The sequence below is a fragment of the Pseudophryne corroboree genome, chromosome 4 (assembly GCF_028390025.1).
Source record: "Pseudophryne corroboree isolate aPseCor3 chromosome 4, aPseCor3.hap2, whole genome shotgun sequence".
Lineage (NCBI taxonomy): Eukaryota > Metazoa > Chordata > Amphibia > Anura > Myobatrachidae > Pseudophryne > Pseudophryne corroboree.
This window is the reverse complement of record NC_086447.1, coordinates 275374928-275400104: the sequence shown is the minus strand read 5'-3', so window position 1 is coordinate 275400104 and position 25177 is coordinate 275374928. Positions and strand designations below refer to the sequence as shown.

Sequence of the window (25177 nt, the reverse complement as noted above, 5' to 3'; positions counted from 1 at the left end):
AGTGTGCGCCCCCCCCTGGACCCAGGGGCCTGTGTGCACTGCACACATTGCACCCATGATAGAAATGCCAATGCTCACCATACATTGGGTACAGGATCACTGAGTACAGAATTTACTCCTCCAGCTACTTGCTACTAGACGCTCCTTCAGGCTAGGGGGAGCTCTTCCCCGTTATTTGTCCTACACAGCCTATGGTGTTATAGGAATGTTTGGTACTTACAGTATGGTGCTATGGTTTGCTGTCATGGATAAAAAATTACACTTTACAACTCTTATTTTCAATTGTTTAGATGTTTATGTACACTTTGTAGAGTATTGGAAGTAAAAGATAATAAAAAATATTAATAACAATGCTTTATTTCAGGAAATGGTGCCCTGTAGTCTCCATGTTGTCTGGATGTCTGGAAAGTCACCCAAAGTGGACTATACCTGTACAGAGAATTCAGAGAATGGATCTGGAAACAAATCAGAGGAAGGATCAGCTTTCCTGGGGAATTTTAAATAATTATAGAATATCCTATCAACTATAACATTAGGAGTCAGTTATGAATATTCATGGTGTAAAAAGTTACCACTGTTTGTGAATTCCAGACTTATCACAAAAGGTGTGTTGCAATCATTATTATTTGACAAGCCCAGTATTAGGTTTAGATTTGAAAATACTTAGTAACTTCTACATTGTTCTCTTCATCTTTCAAATGTTGCCATCACCATAGTACTATTTCCATCTGTCTATGGTCTAGAACCAAAGGACAAGATCAGAGGACAACATGACTTGTACATACCTGGGTTCTTATTTCACATTCCCTAAATCCCCGTTCTAGTGTATATTGAGGGATATTTACTATAGCTGCTACTTGTGCTCAGTATAATGTGTGCCTCGGCCACAACTCACTGATAAGCTGTGGGCATAGTACATGGACTGTGTTATATATTTTCATAGTCATAGTTTTCCTTACACTTTGAAGACCAAGTGCTTCCTTTACTATTTAGCGCTTTCTGAAATCGCAGAGTCTTCAGCGGTTTTTACAATTTAATTTAAAAGACAAATTGTATTTGAGACACAGTACACCTAGTATTGAATAGAATTGCCACTTTCAATTTAGCGGCTGAAGATACGGTTGCTTTGAGAGCACTGCCTAGTAATTGTAGCCACAAGAACTTATACACATGAAAGGTAATAATATGTACACATACAAGATGCCACCTGAAAGCCTGGTAAGCGCGTTCTAGACTTTCCGTATGTCAGTTTCCACATTGCCAGCAGTGATCAGAACTGCCAACGCTCAGTAACATATAATTGTGTTGTAGGGAAGCACGCATTAATATGTATGTAGCACACTATGCTCCAGGAAAGGATTTTGAGAACACTCTTTTAAAAGTAAAGAGTATAAGGTTTTGGCAACATTTGTAAAATCCCCATGTGTATGAGCCTGACCCTCATATTACTTGTAGTCCTCTAGCATTGGAGATACAGTCACTCATATGTAGGCTATACTGTACTACTGACCCGTTACACATGATGACTGACAAATGTTATAGGTACTACTGACTCTCTATACAGTCATGTGTAAGCAATAGAAACAAAATAGTAAAACATTTTCATTACATGAAAATTATGCCTTTTCATGATTAAAATTACGGAAGACTATTTTACTTGTGTGCAATGTATACATGATTCAACAGCACATAGTAAAGTGGGCAACATCATTTAAGTCAGGATAAAAATCAGAAATGAACATTTAGAATAAAACATACAGAATTCCTGTTTCCAGTTTACAGACACTGGTGAAGTTCCAGTGCTGCTTTTACTTACTGTAAGTCACCCATATACAGCACGTATAGTGATATTCTGAGATGCACAATGATACATGTAACCCAGGAGCTTGTGCCATCAAGGAGGCAGGAGGCCACATCATGACGTTACAGCTTTCCTATCTGTGCATCCATGTGTCGATTTTCTATTTTTTCTTTACGGCACTAGTGTGTGCAGATGATAGCACAGTATGATAAACTTCAGGCACATCTGTACTAACACTGAGCTAATGAGAATGACTGCACAATAATAGTTTGCACTCACATGTATGTACAGTATAACAATTATATTGTGCATGTTTCTTTGACTTTGGTCACTAATGACATAAAAGTGAAAAGGCCACAATTGTGCACATTTTTATTGCGCACAAGCACAAAGGGACGTGTAAATATACTTGCACAAAAAGTTATTTCATTGAATACCACCTGCAAAGTACTGTAATCACCAACCTTGTCACTAACATAGGCAGCTTCTCTGAGGCTACCACATTGTCATGTTTGCAATCACTGGTAACTGCCAGAGAGCAATTTTATTAAGCAGCTTTAATGATTGAGAAACTTAGTTTTTACTTTTAAGCGGCTTATACCCAGTTACACACAGTTCAGCTGGGGCTGGTAACATTGAGCAATGCAAAGTGCCTGGCCTCCAAAATGTTCACCTATTGAATCTGATCAAGTATACACTCCTATTGCCACATGAAGGAATAGTTTGATTTGAAAACGAATGTGACCTTGAAAAGTACTGTCATCCAGTTGTTTAAGCAAGCAGCTAAATCATTGGACCAGTACAGTCTGGGATCCTCTAGGTATGGCAAACATGCTCACATATAATGTCCGGCACTGGGCCACAGAATGCATAGGGACCAATTGTTTTCCAGGCCTGTAGTTGAAAGGTTATTTCTCACACCACTCTCTGCTGAAAAAAAAACCCCAGCTTCTTAAGTTCTAACTGTGTACTTGCAAATGAATCTGAGGCACTAAAAGTGATGCACGTACTTGCATGGGCTGAGTAGGGTTATAAATCCCAACTGATCGATTGTTATTCAGTTTTGGTCAGCATAAGCTAGTTTTTGTTGAGCACATAAGAATGGTTAATAATAAAGAATATAAGTAGGTTTTATGAGATCAACACCTGTGTTTAGACAGCCAGCTGTTGTTTGTACTTTATGTAACCATGTATCACTTGTTTATTGAAATGTTCCATTAATTGTTGTCCAGAAACCACACTTCATGTAAACCGCCAAATAGAAATATATGGAATAAAAGGTCTACTATTTTAATTAAAAAGTATTGTTGTATTTTTATACTCATATTTGCAGCTTTAATACTGTATATTTTGTACTTGCTTAGATGTTATAGCTGCCATTGTTCCTATTTTCCAGTCTTGTTACATTATGTATATTGACCAACAAATTGCAAACTATTTTTTTTGCATTGGATGGAAGTTGGGACCCCCCCCCCCCATGCAAGATAGGTCAGTGCGCGTAGGTGCGCGAAAAATATATAGGGGCGTGGCCACAAAATGCCAATTCATACTACGGTGCACAGCAGTCTCCATTATTCAAATTACGCTGCACAGTATCGCCACTACACCAGGTAGAGCCCCTTTTAGGCATTACGGCAGACAGTCCCCCTATTTACACATTATGGCAGACAGCGTCCCCCTTTTTACACATTACGGCAGACAGCGTCTCCTTTTTACACATTATGGCAGACAGCGTCCCCCTTTTTACACATTACGGCAGACAGCGTCCCCTTTTTACACATTACGGCAGACAGCGTCCCCCTTTTTACACATTACGACAGACAGAATAGATAGAGAGAGAGAGAGAGACACAGACAGACAGATACTTACCATCTCTCCTCGCTGGCAGTCAGGCTCCTCGGTGCTGGCATATCCCGGGCCTCTGTGAATGCTGGGATGAGCAAAGCGCATCCCAGCATTCACAGCAGCGCCAGGCAGCCAATGTGAAAGGAGAGGGACTGCTGCAGTGGCGCTACTACCAATTACATAGCGCTGCTGCGGCTACAGTCCCCCTCCCTCCTCCTCCTCCTCCCCTGCCTCCTGCGCTGCTGCTCTCCTCCCCTGCCTCCGGCTACTCCAGAGCAGCGCAACCAGCACAGCAGAGGCGGCTTGTAAGGAGTCAATTTGACTCTTTGCAAGCCGCTGGCCGTTGCGCCCACAGGGGACTGCGCTGTGTGCCAGGCACACCTGGCACACACGTAGTTAAGGCACTGCAGGTTCATATAGGGATTGCAATGACTCCAGGGTGCACCTACACAACACTGCCTTTCACATGCTAACAAGTCTCCCTTGGAATTATTTCATACTTTTGGTAACTACAAGTATGGTAATAAATGGCTGCAGCAGCTTTGAATGACATTTTGGGTGTAAAGGCCCATACACACTGGGAGATTTTGAGCTGAAAGCAGGTCACTTTTGGTGTGTTGAGCTGCCTTCAGCTCAAAGCCGCCCAGTGTGTATGCCCCGGCGATGAGCGCTGATGTGTGCCCCCGCTTCATCGCCGGTGGCCTCCGTTCATCTGCTGGTATCACCAGCAGATGAACGGTGGGGTGGACGGCTTTCCATAACGTCCTGCTATGGAAAGCCGTTCACCCCCGCTGACATCACTGGGCAGGGGGGGAAATAGCTCAATGTGTATACACTGAGCGATTTTCAGCCCAGAGATATCAGCGATCATCGCTGTGCATACACGCTGGGCAAAAACGCCCAGTGTGTATGTACCTTTAGCGTAGCAAATGTTATGATACATATTAATTCAATATTAAGGGTGAAGAAAATACTTTTTAATTCAGGAGCCAGTCACATCGAAGAACCAACAGGCTCTAAAATAAACTAAGAACATTTCAAGTTGCAAACTCACTTCATCAATTATGTAATGTTAACAAACAGAAGTTCTAAAAAAAGATACTTTTCCCAACTATATCACAAGGTACCATCTCACCAATGGTTTTGAGCAGCAGCTAATGGGAGATAAATCCAAAAGTTATCAGGTTGAGAAGAGTGCCTAAAGTCTATCCTTTTGTACATGAGTTAAGTACTTTAGTTTAGTTGAACATGGAAATAAAAGGTGTTGTTGAGTGTGTAGTAATGATTATGTAGTAGAGTGTGCCTATGAAGCAAAACCTGTAATACAAAGATGGAGGTGGCACGTTTTCAGAGCAAACTCTACTAACTTTTTTTTTTTTTTCTGTAAAATCACAAAATCATAATCTACACACATTGGATATTATATTAGACACACCTGCTTATTAATAAAAATATGTAATTAGCAAATCTCGCCAAATGAGCACCATAAAGGCATGCAAATATGGTCAAAAGGTTCAGTTGTGCATTCTAAACAGCAGAATGCATAAGAAATGTGATCGAAGTGACCAACCTTGGACTTTTTGTTGGTGGCAGACGTTGTGGTTGATGGTGAATGATGATCCCCTGTCTAGATTTTATCAAAAATGCTGTACAGAATAAAAAGAAAACATATCATGAACAGCACTTCTGTGGGGAGAGAAAATGCCTTACTGAGAGGGAGTGAGATGAGAGGACGGCCATGTTGGCCTGAAGTGGATGTCATATAGCAGCAGGAGACTACACCAGGTTCCACTCCTGAATGCTAAGAACAGGAAAGTGAGGATACAGTACACCCAGACTCACCAACACTGGGCAGTTAGAGAGGAAGACCATTGCCTGGTCTGATGAATCTTGATTTTTGTGCGACATGCAGATATCCCTGGATCCATCCTGCCTACTGTTAATAGTTCAGGCCGGTGGTAGTATATTGGCTAGGGGACATTTGCTTGGCACAAATTATGCCCATTAATACCAAAGCTCACCTAAGTATTCTTGCTGACCATGTGCATACCTTTATGATCACCCAACTACTAATGGCTTCCTCCATCATAAAGCACAGCATCTCAATCTAGATCCATAAACGTGAGACTGAGGTCAGTGTACTCCAATGGACTCCAAATCTCATTAAAATAGAGTACCACTGGAATGTGGGGCAAAAGATTTGCAGAATGAACGTGCAGCCAGCAAATCTGCAGCAACTGTGTGATGTTATCATATCAACATGGACCAGAATCTATTAGGAACTTATCTTGCTGAATCCATCACAAGGAATACAGAAACTTTTGCTGGGGGAAGGTCGGTCCAACTCAGGACTAGGTAGATACCTAATAAAACAAGCACTGAACTGCCACCTTCTTTACAAGCTCTGTTGACAACTTAAAGAAAAAAAGTCTTGTATCTAGATTTATTTATTGTACAGTGTTGTTGTTGTATTGTTCTTTCTTATGTTGCTGTATGCAACATTTCACAACACCTAACGCTCAGCTGACATATTGTATCTTCATCCACTGGAGAACTTTGAATAGCGCACTATACCTGCAGTGTCACAAGTACTGTAATTCTAATTGAATAACACTTATTAAAAATTTGTATATCACTCACCCCACTAATAGCAGAAACAAAAACAACAATGTGACGAAGGACCTGATCGCTGCTGTGCCATCAGAAGAGGCTTTGAGATACCAAGTAGTTTGGATCAAGCTATCTGCCATACAGTAACTTCTAAATAAATGATGCGGACAGATAAAAATTCCCAAATAAATTTAACAGGATAGGAAAAATGAGTCTTACTATATTGCCAAGAAAAATTAAAGGGATAGATTAAGAAAACATTAAGAAAAAAAATGAGCGCATACAGGGATTGTAGAGAGTCTCTTTTGTACAAATTTTCTTCTATAGTATGTACAATGTCATGGCGCTGGACATGCCCTAGGTGATGTCCGTATATCTGGGTTTAACACCTCCCCCAACACACACTTGGAAATCTATTTTTTTTTTCCAGAAGAAGTTTTGAAGAGTCAGCATGTGATATACTGTGCTATCACAAAGAGACACCCAGTCTACAGTTAACAAATTTGAAGGAAGATTACACATCGTCAATAAATATTTTAAATCCGCTTTCCTATAAACAAGTTGGTATTTGAGCAAATTGCAGCTATTATCAGTATGTCAGCACATGAAAAATGTAAATGGTATAATCAAGTTCAGGGGAAGGTAGATACCTAATAAAACAAGCACTGAACTGCCACCTTCTTTACAAACTATAATCAGAGATCACGTGGACAGAGAAAAAGTACCAAGTACAGAGAAAAAGTACCATGTTACAGTCTGATTTGAAAAATGACATTTTGGAACCGATTGGTTGGTACTTTATCTCTCCAAGGTATGTTACATCTCTCCCTCAGACAGAACACATGGAAAAAGACTAACCATTATAAGCTGTAGCACTCAATGACCCAGTGCCCTAGAAGGGTGGATAGACAGGATCAGCATTGCTATGGGTGGGGATAAACTGGAAACAAGGATATGCAGGGTGAGAACCAAGAAGGTGAAGGCACTTGCCCATGAGAGATTAGAATATATGGGCATTAGCAAACTGTCTGTACCAATTTCACAGACTATATAGATTATGCCCCTTCTATCACTGATAGTGGTTATTAATAAAGGTGGAATCAAGATCCTACCAGGAATCTGTAGATGCAGATAAATTAGGTACACCGTTATACGATGCATGAAAATGACATAGACAGCCACTGACTGTGTATCTACACAATTGTTTGGGGGTTTTTTGTCCTGCAGACTCAATGGTTTATCACCCTACATTATACTGCAAAACTTGTCGAGTACAATAAGCATACTGAATCACCAAAATGTATGCTGTGTTATCATTTAACTAATTAGCAGGTAGTTAATGCCAATATATATAGTTGGTTAATGGTGAGTGAAGAGAGTGAGAAATACAGGGTGAGTCTCCCATATCTGAAATGCTTGGAAGCAGAAATATTACAAATTTCAGATATTTCAGTATTTTGGAATATTTGTATTACATAATAAAGACATCTTGGTGATGGAACCCAAGTCTAAACACAAAAAAAGGAGAGTTATGGTAGACTTGCCATTGTTAATTCTCTTTCTGCAAAGTACATAGGTTGCACAGGGAAACATTGGGGTGTAGAGTGGATCTGGATCCAGAGGCACCAACAAGTGAAGCTTTAGCTGTACGAAAAAGTAGAATTGTTTCCACATTGGTTATGGATAATTTTCAGGTTAATTAGTATAAACCAACATTTTATGAAATAACAAGGTGTAGACTCCTACAATCCCACTATTGGTGGTGCACCAAGAAGTCAGTAATTACTTACCGTATACAAATATCGAGAAAAAAAGAAAGAAGACTCCTTTCTTGGCACACTCTTACAAAGCAAATAGTATTATAATGTGTTAGATAATAAATGTTAAAACGTAACTTTTACTTCATTGTTAAAATAACGTCTTCTAATGACATACAGAGTACAATAAAATGACATACAGGGTACAATAAAAACCAGCAAGGTGGTTAGCGCAGGGAATAATTTTAGATCAATTAGTTGCCTCAAATGGGATAATAATCAGCAGAAAGGTCTAGATATAGCCTTTAACCCTCCAGAGCCCACACGTGATGTCACAAAACGATAATGGTTTTTACCGTGTCTATTACTGATGCACTCCCAAGGCTGGATGCAAATCGATGTATAAATTAGCACCTAAATTAACTATAGTTGTAGAATAGACAAAAAGATTAATCTGCTTTCAACGAAAGATTGGAGTTTGATATATACCTACTAACCCGAATATTCCCTGGGGGTCTCCCACAGGTACTAGTTCGGCCCTATAATGAATTGCTTCCAAGATCGAACGGAATTGGACGTATATTGGGGGTCATTCCGAGTTGATCGCATGCGTATGCGGCGCAGTGTGCACACGTGACGTACTTTCACAACGGCCGATGTATTTTCAGTCTCAATGGCCGCTGCAGAGTGATTGATATGAAGTGGGCGTTTCTGGGTGTCAACTGACCGTTTTCAGGGAGTGCTCGAAAAAATGCAGGCGTGCCAGGGAAAACGCAGGCGTGGCTGGGCGAACGCAGGGCGTGTTTGTGACGTCAAATCCGGAACTGAATGGTCTGAAGTGATCGCAAGCGCCGAGTAGGTCTGAAGCTACTCAGAAACTGCACAATATTTGTTTGTAGCCGTTCTGCGATGCAATCGTTCGCACTTCTGCTAAGCTAAGATACACTCCCAGAGGGCGGCGGCTTAGCATTTGCACGGCTGCTAAAAACTGCTAGCGAGCGATCAACTCGGAATGAGGGCCATAGTGTGGTATGATAGTAGATAACTCGTACACTACTCCTGAATCGATGAGAGTTCAGAAAAAGGAAAAAGTAAGATAAAGAAAAGATATGTGATAGGCGCTCTGCTTTTGGCGTTAGACAGTGTGGGGATCTTCCCCACCAGTTGGGAAACTGCCTGGGGAAGTGGTCACTGAATCACCAATGAGAGTCCAGAAAATAAGGAAATGGTGTTCAATTTAATTCAATTTTTACACAGGTGCATCCAGTGATAGAGGAGTCTATTGTGCAGAATGTCACAGAAAAATCAGCAGAAATTTAATTTATACACGGCTGCATCCAGTAATGGAGAGGTGTAATTTGCAGGGTTTCACAGAGCAATCAGCAATGAATACTAGGGTAGTGTGAGGTTCACTGTAAGGAACTGACTTGGCACACTCTATTCATATTAATTGCACATTATGCTCTCAGGACATGGACAGATTGATACATTCTTGCAACACATCAGCTAAAGAATATTATAAGTCCAAAAAATGGAAGGACTAATTATACAGAGCTGTGCCTGATCAAATGGTGCAGAATAACTAAACATCAGGTGTAGCCTTTGACAATGCCTGTAACATTTTTATATGACTGATGGCTACAGCTAGTACACAAGAAATATCTATCTATCTATATATATATATATATAAATATATATTCTCCAAAAGTCGGCGGCACTCATACAGACTGCTCAAAGCATTTTAAAAGGGTGTAAGTTTATTTTCCAACGGCGTTTCGGGGATATACCCCGTCGTCAGGGACAGCACATCACAATCTGTGATGTGCTGTCCCTGACGACGGGGTATATCCACGAAACGCCGTTGGAAAATAAACTTACACCCTTTTAAAATGCTTTGAGCAGTCTGTATGAGTGCCGCCGACTTTTGGAGAATACATGGGGCTAGTGCTACTAACCCACGGAGGGCACCACAGCAAGTATATCCATTAATCCCTTATTGGAGTGCCGGGTATCAACAGTATTCTATATATATATATCTATATCTGGGTGTGGTATGGTATGCCGGCGGTCGGGCTCCCGGCGACCAGCATACCAGCACCGGGAGACCGACCGCCGGCTAACCGACAGTGTGGCGAGCGCAAATGACCCCCACAAGGGAGAATAAGTGTCGGTATGCCGGCGCCGGTATACTGTGCGCCGGGATCCCGACAGCCGGCATACTGAAGACCACCCCTATATCTATATCTATCTAGATAGATAGATAGATAGATAGATAGATAGATAGATAGATAGATAGATAGATAGATATAATTAGCCACAGGCATAACCTTATAAAGTGCCTGCAGAATAATTAAAAAAAAAAAAATAGCTGGTGGATATACCTGGTGCACAAATTAGTATAAGTATGTGGGTAAAATGAAATAGATAATAGGGAACAGGGGAGATACATGTGAGGTTACCACTCTTGAAGAGGAGAGATGAGAATTCCTGAGTCCTCTTAGAGGACAGTCAGAATAGTTCACGGGTGCAGCACCAGGAATGAGGCATCAGGCTCCCACACTATTGATCTCAGTATCAAAACTGGGACTGTATAGGGAGCATATGGTACACGATGAAGAGACCGCTGTGTCTGGCACTATCTGCCACTTGAGATCAGCCGCTGTCGTGGGGATGGAGTGAGTGAAGCTCACTATCCTCTTATGCGCCTGGTGTCTGTCTGTGTGCAGCGGGGGGACCGCTGTGCTCAGTGCTAACCGCCGCCTGGGATCATCGAGAAGGAAGTGGTGCATGGTAAAGGAGCAGCTGTGACCGGCGCTGTCTGACGCTGTGAATCAGCTGCTGTCTTGGAAATGTATGGGATGGCCGGAGTGCACTCTCCCGATGTCACCTGCTTGGCTGTCTGCAATGGAGGGACCGCTGTTCCTAACACTAACCACCGTACGGAAAACACATTTCACCAGCCATTGCAGGCATGTTCACAGACCAGGGACACGTGTGTGACCTGAGGGAGTTTTCTGTCTAACCAGAGACTGATTAAGCTGTTGCAGTTGGTTAGATAAATTTTCCACCCAAGGTGGATTTACCATAGTAGGTACAATTTGTAGGGGTACTGCCACAGGAAATGAGCAATGGACTGCCTTAAAGCAGGGCAACCCTTCTTCTGTGCATCATAGAGCACGAACAAGATATCTGTTTTTCTGACCCGAGCTGTACGCTTGACAGATTTTCAAGGCACACACAGCATCCAATGCCTACGGAGGAGCAGAAGCGTCAGAACTGGACGGAACCACAATAGGTTGATTCAGATGAAACGCAGAGACAATCTTCGGCAGGAACTGCTGTCTAGTCCGGAGCTCCGCTCTGTCCTCATAAAAGACCAAATATGGACTTTTACACAATAAGGACCCTAATTTTGAAACACGTCTACCAGGGCCAGTAACATCATAGTCTTCCACATGAGGTACTTGTCTTCTACCGTCATCAGAGGGTCAAACCAGGAGGACTGTAGAAATTTCAACACAACATCCAAATCCCAGGGTGCCATAGGCGGCATAAAGGGAGGTTGTATGTGGAGTACCCCTTGCAAGAAAGTCTGAACTTCTGACAACACTGCCAATTTCTTCTGAAAGAAAATGGAGAGCGCTGAAATCTGGACCTTAACGGAACCCAGACGTATGCCCTTATCCACACCAGCCTGCAGAAAATGTAGGAAACATCCCAAGTAAAACTCCGCAGGCGGATACGTGTGTTCCTCGCATCAAGAGACATATCTCCTCCAGATATGATAGTGTTTTGACGTCACAGGTTTCCTGGCCTGAACCATGGTTGCAATAACCTTTTTGGAAAGGCCCTTGTGAGCTAGGATGTTCCGCTCAACCTCCATGCCGTCAAACGAAAACACCGTAAGTCCGCGTAGATGAACGGTCCTTGTTGAAGAAGATTGCTTCTGAGAGGTAGAGGCCAAGGGTCTTGGACAGACATGTCCAGAAGATCTGCATACCACGCCCTCCAAGGCCAATCTGGGGCAGTCAGAATTGCCTGGACACCTTGATTCCTGATTCGCTTTAGCACACTTGGGAGCAATGGTATCAGAGGAAACAGGTAGACCAGCCGGTACGGCCACGCCTGAGGGTCCATGGTCCGCAAGCAATACCAGGGAAGTTTCTTGTTGAGACGAGAAGCCATCATATCTATTTGTGGGCAACCCCACCGGTCGATGATCTGCTGGAACACCAGATGGTGGAGTCCCCACTCCCCCAGGTGGAGATCGTGACGACTCATGAATTCCGCCTCCCATTTTGTCCACACCCGGAAATTAAAATTGCTGACATGGCTCTTGCATTTCTTTCCACCCAGATGAGTATCTTTGACACCTTTCGCATGCAGGCTCTGCTTTTCGTCCCTCCTTGTTGATTGATGTAAGCCCCCGCTGTGGCGTTGTCCGACTGTACCTGGTGTCAAAGTCAGAAAAATATCACGATGCACACTGCCATATTTGCACCTCATATGTGTCCCTGCTGCGCATGCGTGCGCTCTCCCGTGCGTGCGCATACTCGCTGTTGCGGGCACCCGCAGGCGCACGGTATGCGCATTTACGGTAGAGATTGTATGCGTCTAGCGGGCGACTCTTTCGTTACATATTTCCACTATATAATGTATTTTGTAGATCATGGTCCCTTTGATAGATTCTGAAAGTTTGGTTAATGTAGCATGTTCATGGACAGAGAAATCCCTCTTTGTTTGATACGAAGGGTCAGACAGTAGTAATACTGTGGTGTTTAGTATCCATCGGAAGAGTATTTAATTAGCAATATTCCGGTGTTGGTTTGAAGCGGATTAATCGCTCGTGCGAATAGTTATGGACATAAGAAGTTTATGTCCATTTACTATTATTTGCACTTACTTATTCATGCGGCGGGAAACCCAGTTTCCCACCCACCTGAGCAGTTGGAAATCGTCACAGCCCACCTGTATGAATCAACCTATGACCTTTTGTTATGATGCGAGGAGGAATTCCTGTGTCCAATGAACAATGAGATTGTAGGGACCATTGAATTGTATTGTGTGTGGGGCATAAATAGACAAGCCGATCACATCCAGCTCACTCTTCAACGGTTCTCATTGCTGAAAATCGGGAGCTGGATGTCCAGAGGCGCATGCGATCGTTCCCCTTGTGCGTAAGTTTTCTCCGCAATCATATTGTCTTTCTTGTTGTTATGGGCCATATCTCTCTCTCTCTCTCTTCTTCTCTTTCTCTCGTATTCTCTTAAACGTAATAGTATTGTATTGTATTTCATGTGTAGTTATCTGGTTAGGTAGTCTATGTTATATTGTAGTGTATGACTTGTATTGTATTAATTCTTTTGCAAGTATAACATTCATAATATATATATATTAGGCGTTGGACCCTAAGCACGGTATCTGTGTATTTTTCATAGTGTTAAGTATTCTCAGAGCGTCGGTGACGCTCAAACAGCTTTTAAGTTAATAAGGTTACACTGTGTTGCATCTACACCCTATCTCTGCACTAAGGTTTTACAGCATATTACATTGTTTATGGTTTAGATATAAAGGTTTAACATTGTGAGCGTCTGCGCCGCTCGTGATCTCCTCGTGGTCTCGAGCGTCCGCTATGCTGATAGCGTAGCATTACGGTAGTCGCTCACCTATAAGTGTGCCCGATACCAACAGCGTATTCTCGTGAGCGTCTGTATCGCTCGAGCAGCCCGCTCCCGATACAGCGTCCGTTACGCTATAGTGAACCATTACGTTAGTCGGCAGCCAATAGCGTGCCTGCCTGTGATCTCTTGGCCGTGAGCGAACGTGACGCTTGAGCGTCTCGACCACGGCTAAGCGATTGTTACGCAACGAGCGTACCCTTACGGTACTCCATACGTAAATAGCGTACAGTGTTCTTAGACCTCATAAAGGGTTTTATATAAGATAAATATTTAGCTTTATCAATTGGCTGCTCGTCCTGTCCTTCACATATCTCTGCTAGGTAATTTCAGCAGACATTATCCATCAGCAAAGGGCGGGAGATCATATTCTTCGCAGTGCTGACGGGATAAGCGTCTGCTTCGCTTAGTAAAGGGTGCTGAAGGAATCCGGGAACCGGAGGTAAGAACAACACACTAGTGTCTTTTAAAACTGTTTATTTCTGTTTTGTATACACACGCATATATCTGCATTCCTTTTTCGTGTATATTCATATCACTCTCCTGTTTGCCATTGTATAATTGATAAACGTGCTAAGAGAGATTTGTCGCTATTTAAATAGTTAAAGTGTAAAAGTTATACACTAAGGGGTAATTTGTAAAATACACACACAGCTTTACCTGAGATACAAGAAAGACCTGTGTGGGGCTTGGTAGATGATTACAGTTAAAAGAATCATCTGCATTAATAAACGTGCTAATTGTATTTTGTGGCCAGCGTACACGTGTCTCTAACAAAAGGCTGAAACTCGCGAACACAACCCAAAGGCCGACGCACGCAGCGTATATTACGCAACGGAGCGTCTGGGTACGCCCACCAAAACTCAAATCGCACAATAGCATTGTTTTAGTGGGGGCGGTATAGCATAGCCACGTGATAATAGCACAAATTGATTTCAGTTTTTCCAAAACTTAGTTTAAATACCTTACTTTACTGTAATGCCTCTGGGGACAGCTATCAGATTACGGGAAATGATTTTTCTGATCAGAAAACTATAAGAATGATAGTGGGTTGAAAACGGTATGAGTGTATTGAATCCCGCTTTGTGAACTGAGTGATCTGGGTGATCTTTGTGTAAAGACGTGATGAGCATGGTCTGAGTGAAAACGTGCAACAGAGTGTGATAAAGTTTTCGTTGTATTACGCTCTGGCTGTTTTGGAGCACAGTAGGGAGACTCCAATGATCCTACCATTTATGGGCAACAAGTGTCCATAAGTGGTACGATTGGACCGCACGGTTGTATGTGTGACCAATAACGCAACGTGATATGAGGTAGTATATCCATGCGTAAATCTTGCCCTCATACGTGTTGTAGGGAGCACATGCAAGCGTGATTTGTGTAAAGAAGGGAATTTTCACTGGTCACAGGAAAATCTCTAGAGATAGGGCCTGCAACGGTTACACGTGTCTGCTAGAAGGCGGACCGGAGATACCCGGAGCAGAAGAAGTTCAGTGGAAGAGCTTTAAGGATTTTCACCGTAGACTGTGTTTGGTGCATTTTAGGAAGTTTTTTTCTGTGTTAAAAGAGGTCCACAATGGAAGCCAAGTGCACAACACAGGGACGTTCAGCAGTCAGGGTTCAGACTGCAGAGGCTTGCAGACCCCGAGGGTCTGCTCGGTTAGTAATGTGGAGGAGGTATGGTCCCCACACTGAGACCTTTTGTGATGAATGGACACGAATGACTGCGGGGGATAAAGCACCATTTCCTGGGATAGGTGGTTTTGACTTAGAGGTATTGCATAATTTAAGGCGGAGGATCTGTCTCATAAAATCCTGGAAACAACGGGTTAAACATGATGATTGTTTGCAGTTATGGCTACAGGAAAGTGAAATGCAAAGAAATTTAACTTACATACCTAACTTTCATCTTGAAAGGAGAGACATGGCAATGGAGAGGATTATGGTTGCGGAGAAAGGCACAATGTTGTACGATAAAAAGGCACTTAGTAACTGTATTAAGAATGAATGTAACAAACGTAATAAGGTTTATAAAAATGAAAGTGTTAAATGTACAACTATTAACCCATGCAAGTCGCACCCCTTGTTAAACTTTCCTCAGGAACACCAACAAGAAAGTGAGCCCAGCACAATGTCGGAGCCTTTTCCAGCAGCCATCACACAAGACATCCAGGTGGACGCGACCAAATCGGTAAAGACTGTAATCAAACCCCCTAACGGAGGGTCAGGTGAGGTCGTGTCCACAGGTACGTATGGTATTATACATCACGCACAAACAAATGTACCTCATATCGTGGAATCAATTCAGAATGACGTTACTGGACTTAATCCTGTCAGGGTAATTGCAGTACCAAATGGGAAAACTGACTCTTCAGGAGTCACTCCTGTCAGGAACATCGCCATGTACTGCCCCTTTTCCCGAACGGAATTAAGAACAATTCTGTCTGAATTTCCTGATCCCAGGAAAGACTTAGTTGCTTGTCAAAAATACATTAGAGTGCTAGGAAACACTGCAGAGCCAAATAACAAAGATTGGAGGACAGTTTTGAGGGCATGTTTACCCCCCGATGTTGATTCATTGAAATTTATCGCTGATTGTAAGCTAGATGAGGAAGTACCACTAACAGACAAGTATAACCAAGATAATGTAAAAAGAATCAATCTACAGTTGAAAGAATATTTTCCTGCAGTAGTAAAGTGGAATAAAATCTTTACAATAAAACAAAAAGAAGGTGAATCCGCATCAGAGTATTTTCACCGGGCTCTGCAGGATATGGCTAGGTACACTGGTATAGATGACATTGAAACTAACGTACACCACAGAGAGGTAGCTGTGTCTGTATTAATGGACAGCTTAAAAGACACACTAAAAATTAGGGTACAAACCTCTATACCTCATTGGAGAGGTATCTCGGTGGCTGCATTAAGAGAGTCCGCTATCGAGCATGACCAAAATATCCAAAGAACCAAGGAAGCACAGGGAGAGCGGTTGATGGTACTGAGCATCCAAGCACTAGAGGAGGCATCAAGTCGACCGGAACCCCAGGCCCCTAGCACATGGAGAAAGCCAAGGATTTGTTATCATTGTAGAAGAGAAGGGCATTATGCCAGCAACTGTAATAACCCACATAAAGTCAGACCCCCTAGACCAAGAAATGAGCAAAATTATAACACACACAATTATAAACAGGGATCATATAGGAAGAATTTTGAGCCACACCCATAATGTGCAATCAGGAAAGGTGATCATTAGGACTGATGGTAAGCCTGAGGTTATAGTTAATAAATTGGGAGGTCATTCCCTGAAGACACAGGAATGACCGGGTGAAACGTCGTAAATGTATCTGTGAAATGTTTCCTTTTCTCTCTCCCCATCTCTGACGATTATTGGTAGGATTCAAACATTGCATATATACTTGGTCTTTGCAGAAGTCTACCAAACCCCAGCATGACCTATCCGCATCAATGTATTCTGGCCAGATACAGACAGTGGAATATGGAAGTGCTGGGGGGAGGGACTGCGCAAGGAAACCATTGGACATGTAGATATGACAGCCGGATGATCTGACAATGTTTTAGAGAATGTTTATGTTTGAAAAATGTTTTTTTCTCTCTGTTTATTGATGTGTTATGTTATATATATATATATATATATATATATATATATACACATATGTGAACGGTTCTCTCTCTCTTGTTGTTTTTTTTTTTCCTCTCCCTCTTCTCACCCATGTTTTTATGTTTTAAAGATGGTATGTCACACCTCAGTTAGGCAAATGGTAATGCAAGATTTTTTTTGCTCCTTACAGAAAGATCGCTGGTTTGGAGGGAATATTGCATCACCGGAATGTTCGTTTGGAAGACTGAGAGACAGCACCTTTGAGATGACAGCAGAACAAGAAGAACAACAAGACTAGAGAACTTAATTATCGTAGCAAGTTTCTCTCCCCCTCAAACTGTTTTTCTGTACCCCATTACAAATTTCTTCTTTTCTCCTCCTGTAAGATGGACTTGCCACAAGAGACTGTGATATGGATTTTCCTGTTGACCCTGATGTTGACCAGAGCAGTCTGTTTCGGTGAGAGTACCAGTGAGGTCGAGAAAGAAGTTTTGACACCAGAAAGGTTCCAATGACTAAGACGGAGGTGTAAATTTCCAATAGCAACACAAGCACCGAACAAAGGCGAGTACCGGAAACAATCTAACAGCCATGTTATTTGTAAACATTTTTTTTTGGATTGTTAGCTGAAGAAAACTGTATCTGTAGGCTCTGTGACAACGTAGTTGAGGATGGGTGCATTAAGAAATGCCAATCCAGTTTTAATATCCACATGGACCGGCATCCATTGAGTGACTATCACTCCTTAGTGGGTAGTGTGTGTTAAATCAAACAGATTGTTGGGTATGCTCTCAAGTACCTCAAGGTCATAGCAAATCAGGACTAGTACCATTTCCTTTAACGGTAGGGGAGGTACTTGAGCTAAAGGGTGGGAGACCGGTGGACAGGAGGTTTAATATCTCCAGTCCTCCTAGTTTGAAGCTCCACCAATATCATGTGGATAGATCCCTCATATGTTTTAACATTTCCAATCCCCGAAAGCCGGGAAATTGGGAAGTGTCATGGAGTAACCAAACCATGACCTTTTCATATAGAGCAGATAGAATGCCGACAGATACAGAACTTATACGCCACATAGCCAGTAGAGGAAAATCTTTCCGATATAGGTATACCCTAGGAAATAGGATTACGAGAGTTGGAGAGGTATCACCAGGATACTGTGCACATATCGTACAAGCTGATACGTGTACTAGACAGATGGGAGAATTAGGGTTAGGAGATTTCACATGGAAGATGTGTAATATGGTTATGTCTTACTCCGTCCCATATGTTCTCCCCGATGATGCATATTTCATATGCGGGAGGAAGGCGTATAAGTGGCTTGCCCCAAACTCTGAAGGATTGTGTTATATTGGAAAAGTACTGCCTGAAGTAATGACTGTATCACATGACAAAATGAAAGACATACACCGTGGTGCCCAAGCTCCTTATACTCACACCCATTACGAGCACGTAGTTAAAAGGCAACTGACAGAAAGAACAGAGCATCCGGCCTCTGACATGATCCATGAATCCACCGGGATTCAGTTTCTAATCGCGTTAGACATCACTCGCACCGCCAGAGGAGTGTTGAATTATAAATACATATCTGCGCTCGCAAATTTGTTAGACAATATCACAGAAATGTATGATGACACGTTTAGGTATACTGGAAGAGAACTTCAAGCTTATAAAACAGAACTGGTTCAGCATAGAATGATTCTCAATTATCTCACGGCAGTGACAGGTGGATATTGTGTCACACTGGCAACGCAGTACGGTGTGAAATGTTGCACATATATTACAAATAGTACCGAGGACCCGGTCGAGGTCATAGACCAAAAGATGGACGATATTCTCCAACTGAAGTGGGAATTTCGCAGGAGACACAATCTCACTCTTGCTGCTGTAGGTAATGAACTGACTGGTTGGGTGTCATGGTTGAACCCGCGAAATTGGTTCATTGGTTTAGGAGAATGGGCTCAAGGAGTCATAATGGATGTTGGGAAGTTTCTCCTATGTATCTTAGGTGTTATCATAACGATTGGCTTGATATTTAGATGCGGTCAGGCTTTAACGAAGTGTAAACGAAGTACCAGGGTGATGAGTTTAAGGAGTGAGGAAATTGTAATTCCAATGGATTTGATTTATGACCCAAATGTAGAAACAATGATGTGATGAAAATGCGATTTCTACGGTCCGTTTCTTTCACCTGTTTTTTCCATTTTCTCCAAGGTAAAAAGACCCACTTGGACGAGGAATTTGATGATCCTGTATACAGACAACTGATGGATTAAAGAAGAAGCTTTGACAACCTTATACACAGATTTTTGATGAACTATGCCATAGATCCCCAGTTTCCCTAGAAATTTTAAAATTACGCTAGCCCAACACTTTTGTAAATCTATGGACATTGACAAAGCTTTTTGCCCACAAGCCTTTTGGCAAAAGCACAAAGAAGACTGCATTCAACAGACACCGAACAAGACTTCAACCGACAAATGTTCATTTACCTGACATAGAATACCACTGCATTTACCGTAATTATGTCTTTTCTTCATCTCTACAACCTTCAGGTAATTACACACATAGTCGATAGGGAATACAGGCACAGATATCAGCAATCACATATTCCCCCATTCATGTATCATCAACTAAAATGTGCTCCCCATTTGTTACAACCACAGCCGAAAAGAGCTCGGTAAAGTTTGACAGCCCATCCACAGACCCGTACCACGGGATAAGAAGGAATTCAAATGTATACTTCGCAATGCCTCGAAGCTTGATTTAAAACACGTACGGCACGATGATACATGACCCCCAAACACGGATTCATACACACATGCTTCTGCTATCTCACTAGGTCATACCCTTTTCCTACCTTCTCCTCTCCTCCCCTACCCAACCATGGAAATGTATTAACCCCTGACATATATTTTTCTCGTTTTGAAATGTTTTAGGAAGTGGCAGTTATTGTTGACTGCCAAAGGGTGGACTGTCAAAGTCAGAAAAATATCACGATGCACACTGCCATATTTGCACCTCATATGTGTCCCTGCTGCGCATGCGTGCGCTCTCCCGTGCGTGCGCATACTCGCTGTTGCGGGCACCCGCAGGCGCACGGTATGCGCATTTACGGTAGAGATTGTATGCGTCTAGCGGGCGACTCTTTCGTTACATATTTCCACTATATAATGTATTTTGTAGATCATGGTCCCTTTGATAGATTCTGAAAGTTTGGTTAATGTAGCATGTTCATGGACAGAGAAATCCCTCTTTGTTTGATACGAAGGGTCAGACAGTAGTAATACTGTGGTGTTTAGTATCCATCGGAAGAGTATTTAATTAGCAATATTCCGGTGTTGGTTTGAAGCGGATTAATCGCTCGTGCGAATAGTTATGGACATAAGAAGTTTATGTCCATTTACTATTATTTGCACTTACTTATTCATGCGGCGGGAAACCCAGTTTCCCACCCACCTGAGCAGTTGGAAATCGTCACAGCCCACCTGTATGAATCAACCTATGACCTTTTGTTATGATGCAAGGAGGAATTCCTGTGTCCAATGAACAATGAGATTGTAGGGACCATTGAATTGTATTGTGTGTGGGGCATAAATAGACAAGCCGATCACATCCAGCTCACTCTTCAACGGTTCTCATTGCTGAAAATCGGGAGCTGGATGTCCAGAGGCGCATGCGATCGTTCCCCTTGTGCGTAAGTTTTCTCCGCAATCATATTGTCTTTCTTGTTGTTATGGGCCATATCTCTCTCTCTCTCTCTTCTTCTCTTTCTCTCGTATTCTCTTAAACGTAATAGTATTGTATTGTATTTCATGTGTAGTTATCTGGTTAGGTAGTCTATGTTATATTGTAGTGTATGACTTGTATTGTATTAATTCTTTTGCAAGTATAACATTCATAATATATATATATTAGGCGTTGGACCCTAAGCACGGTATCTGTGTATTTTTCATAGTGTTAAGTATTCTCAGAGCGTCGGTGACGCTCAAACAGCTTTTAAGTTAATAAGGTTACACTGTGTTGCATCTACACCCTATCTCTGCACTAAGGTTTTACAGCATATTACATTGTTTATGGTTTAGATATAAAGGTTTAACATTGTGAGCGTCTGCGCCGCTCGTGATCTCCTCGTGGTCTCGAGCGTCCGCTATGCTGATAGCGTAGCATTACGGTAGTCGCTCACCTATAAGTGTGCCCGATACCAACAGCGTATTCTCGTGAGCGTCTGTATCGCTCGAGCAGCCCGCTCCCGATACAGCGTCCGTTACGCTATAGTGAACCATTACGTTAGTCGGCAGCCAATAGCGTGCCTGCCTGTGATCTCTTGGCCGTGAGCGAACGTGATGCTTGAGCGTCTCGACCACGGCTAAGCGATTGTTACGCAACGAGCGTACCCTTACGGTACTCCATACGTAAATAGCGTACAGTGTTCTTAGACCTCATAAAGGGTTTTATATAAGATAAATATTTAGCTTTATCACTGGATCGCGTGATCCTTGGGTAAAGGAGAGGTTTGAAGAGATTGTTGAAGTTCCAGAATGTTGATTGGAAGGAGGCTTTCGTGGGCTGACCACCTGCCCTGGAACTGCGCCCCTTGGGTGACAGCTCCTCATCCTCTCAGACTCGCATCTGTTGTGAGGAGGGTCCAATACTGAATTCAGAAACTCCTACCCTCCAGGAGATTGGAGAACTGTAGCCACCACAGGAGGGAAATCCTGGCCTGAGGTGACAGCCGAATCATCCGGTGCATCTGGAGATGTGATCCGGACAACTTGCTCAGGAGATCCAACTGAAATGTTCTGGCATGGAATCTCCTATACTGGATTGCCTCGTAGGAGGCAACCATCTTTCCCAACAATCTTATGCAGAGATGTACAGATACCCGAGTAGGGTGGAGCACCATGCGGACCATCTCCTGAAGTGTTGTTGCCTTGTCCTCTGGTAGAAACACATTCTGTGCCACAGTATCCAGCAACATCCCCAGGAACAGGAGCCTCTGAGTTGGCTCCAGGTGGGATTTCTGTAAGGTGAGGATCCACCCATGGTCGGACAGAAGATGGATGGTGCAGTCGATATGAAGCAACAAAAGCTCCCTGGATCTTGCCTTTATCAGAAGATCATCTAGATAAGGCACCACATTGATCCCTTAGATCCGGAGTTGAAGCATCATCTCCGCCATCACCTTCGTGAATACTCTTGGGGCTGTTGACAGGCCAAAGGGCAGCGCTTGGAATTGGAAGTGATCGTCCAGCAGGGCAAACCGCAGGTACGCCTGATGAGGAGGCCAAATCGGAATATGGAGTTAGGTGTCCTTGATATCCAAGGAGACCAGAAAATCCTGATCCTCCAGGCCCGCAATCACTGCTCGCAGGGATTCCATTTTGAACTTGAACACCCTCAAATAAGGATTCAAGGATTTCAGATTCAGAATGGGTCTGACTGAACTGTCCAGCTTCGGCACCACAAACAGGTTTGAGTAAAACCCCTTGCCGCAGTGTGGTAGTGGTACTGGAACAATGACGTGGGGCTGGACCAATTTTCGGTTAGCCTGTTGTAATGTGACTTGCATATCCTCCAAAGCTGGTAAGCTTGATTTGAAAAATTGTTGGGGGGGGAGGGGGGGTACTATCAAACTACAGCTTGTAGCCTTGGGAAACGAGCTCCCTGACCCAGGCATCCTGGCAGGAGGTCTCCCAGACGTGGCTGAACTGACGCAGTCGAGCTCCCACCTCGAGATCCCCTCGGGGTGGGTGAGCACCGTCATGAAGAGGCTTTAGCAGAAGCAGAACTGGTGGACTGTGCCTGAGGACTGGTACTTGCAGGTTTTCCGGACTTACCTCTGGTACCTCTAGTTGCATTGGAGGCACCTCTGGTCTTTGATCGAAATGTGTGAGACCGAAAGGACTGGACAGATGGTCCTGGATAGGAATGTCTCACCGGCGGAGCCCCAGAGGGGAGAAACGTGACTTTCCCAGCAGTAGCCTTGGAAATCCAGGCATCCAACTCAACCCCAAAAAGCCATTCCACAGAAAAGGGGAGGGACTCCACATTACGTTTGGATTCTGCGTCCGCAATCCACTGATGCAACCACAAGGCCCTGCGCACTGATACCGCCATGGCCAATTTCCGAGCATTTATGTTCCCCATCTCCTTGAGGGAATCACAGAGAACATGGGTAGTGTCCTGAATGTGCTTCAGGAGGGTAACCATAGTAACATAGTAACTAAGGCATATCCCCCGAGAGGCCCCCCTGATTTTGCGTGGGCCAAGAATGAATGGCATGGGTCATCCAGCAACTGGCAATGACCAGACTTTGTGAAAGGCCGGCTGCAGTGTATATAGATTTTAGGGTAGTCTCCATCTTTCTATCCCCAGGATCCTTCATAGTAAAGGAGCCAGAGGCAGGTAGCCCCACCTTCTTAGACACATGAGAGACTGAGACATCCACCCCAGGGGGTTCCTCCCAAAATTTTCTACCTTGAGGAGCAAATGGGAAAGTGTGCAAAAACTTTTTGGACACTTGGAATTTTTTGTCTGGATTTTTCCAGGCCTGTTTTAACAAGTCATCTAACTCTGGAGATTCAGGGAAATTTACATTGGACTTGTTTTGTACAAAGAAAAATGACTGCTGTGAAGCAGCATCCCTTAGAGAGAGCTGTAACAAATCCCTTATAGCCAAAATAAGGGGTTCAATACACAGAGCAGAATCGGGATCCCCAGTAACGTGATCTAGGTCTTCCCCATTATCCTGGAAATCATCATCTGTATCAGATAGCGGCACAGGTAAACCACGCTTCTGGGGACCTGCATGAGAGAGGGGGTGCTGCGCATCTGCCCTAGCAGCTAAATCTGCAACAGCTTGTTGCAGTAGCTGAGTTTTCTGCACATTAGCAGTGAGCTGGGATGACATGTCTGACATCATAGTTTTAAGGGGATACGGTCGTTAGGTCGACACAGCTTAAGTCAACTAGGTCGATAGGTCAAAAGGTCGACATGAGTTTTTCACATTTTTTGCATTTTTTTTAATTTTTCCATACTTGACGATCCACATGGACTACGATTGGAACGGTACCCTGTGTCAAGCAAAGCGGTAGTGGAGCGAGGCACCTTGCTTGAAGCATGGCGAGTGGACACGGTGCACTAGTTGGGGTTCCCCATCACTTTACGAAGAAAACAACACCAAAACAAGTACAACAACTCATGTCGACCTTTTCACCTGTTGACCTAGTACATGACAACCTGATGCCCATGTCAACCTAGTTCATGTTGACCTAATGCCCATGTCGACCTTCAGTGGTCGACCTAATGACTGTCGACCTAAGTTGAGTCGACCCATACCCATTTTAAGAGACCATACCCAGTGGTGCTCTGTACCCTCTCCCCCAACCTCTTCACTAATTTGTGAAGATTGACTACATTGCTCACATGAAACAGAGTCTTTAGATAATGGAGAGAATCTGGTGTGACAGATACTGCACAGCTTGTGCTTACCCATATTTCACAGTAAGTATAAACACATACACACAGACAGTTATAAAGCAAGCCTGCCCTACTATATGTGAGAGGAGACACAAAGAGAGGGAGAAATACCAGCACACCCTGAGCTGCACAGCCCCAGTGAGACTGTCAGCTCTGTAATCACAATAACAATAATAAATGCATTCCTAAATAGGCTCAGACTAGTATACACAAGCTGCTCTCCCCCTTAGCTACACCCTGTACCAGTGTCCAGGGTGTCTGTGAGGCAGGAAGCGCTGTGTGCTGCTGATGGCTGCTGTAAGCAGAGAAAGGTACAAAAAATGCAGCTGGTCCCACTCTGAGGAAGCTCCGCCCCCCTCTAATGGCGCCGGAGCTATACATATTA

The 25177-nt window shown here is 43.2% G+C and overlaps 1 protein-coding gene across 1 annotated transcript in view; it reads left to right on the top strand.

Moving 5' to 3' along the window:
- Positions 1-3102, top strand: part of LOC134909360 (retinoic acid receptor responder protein 1-like) — a 67094-nt gene extending 63992 nt beyond the window's left edge. The window contains exon 6 of the mRNA XM_063916143.1: positions 365-3102. Within this exon, the coding sequence (XP_063772213.1) occupies positions 365-505 (141 nt within the window). The 3' untranslated portion in view covers positions 506-3102. The remainder of the gene's footprint in view (positions 1-364) is intronic.
- Positions 3103-25177: the final 22075 nt, after the last annotated feature.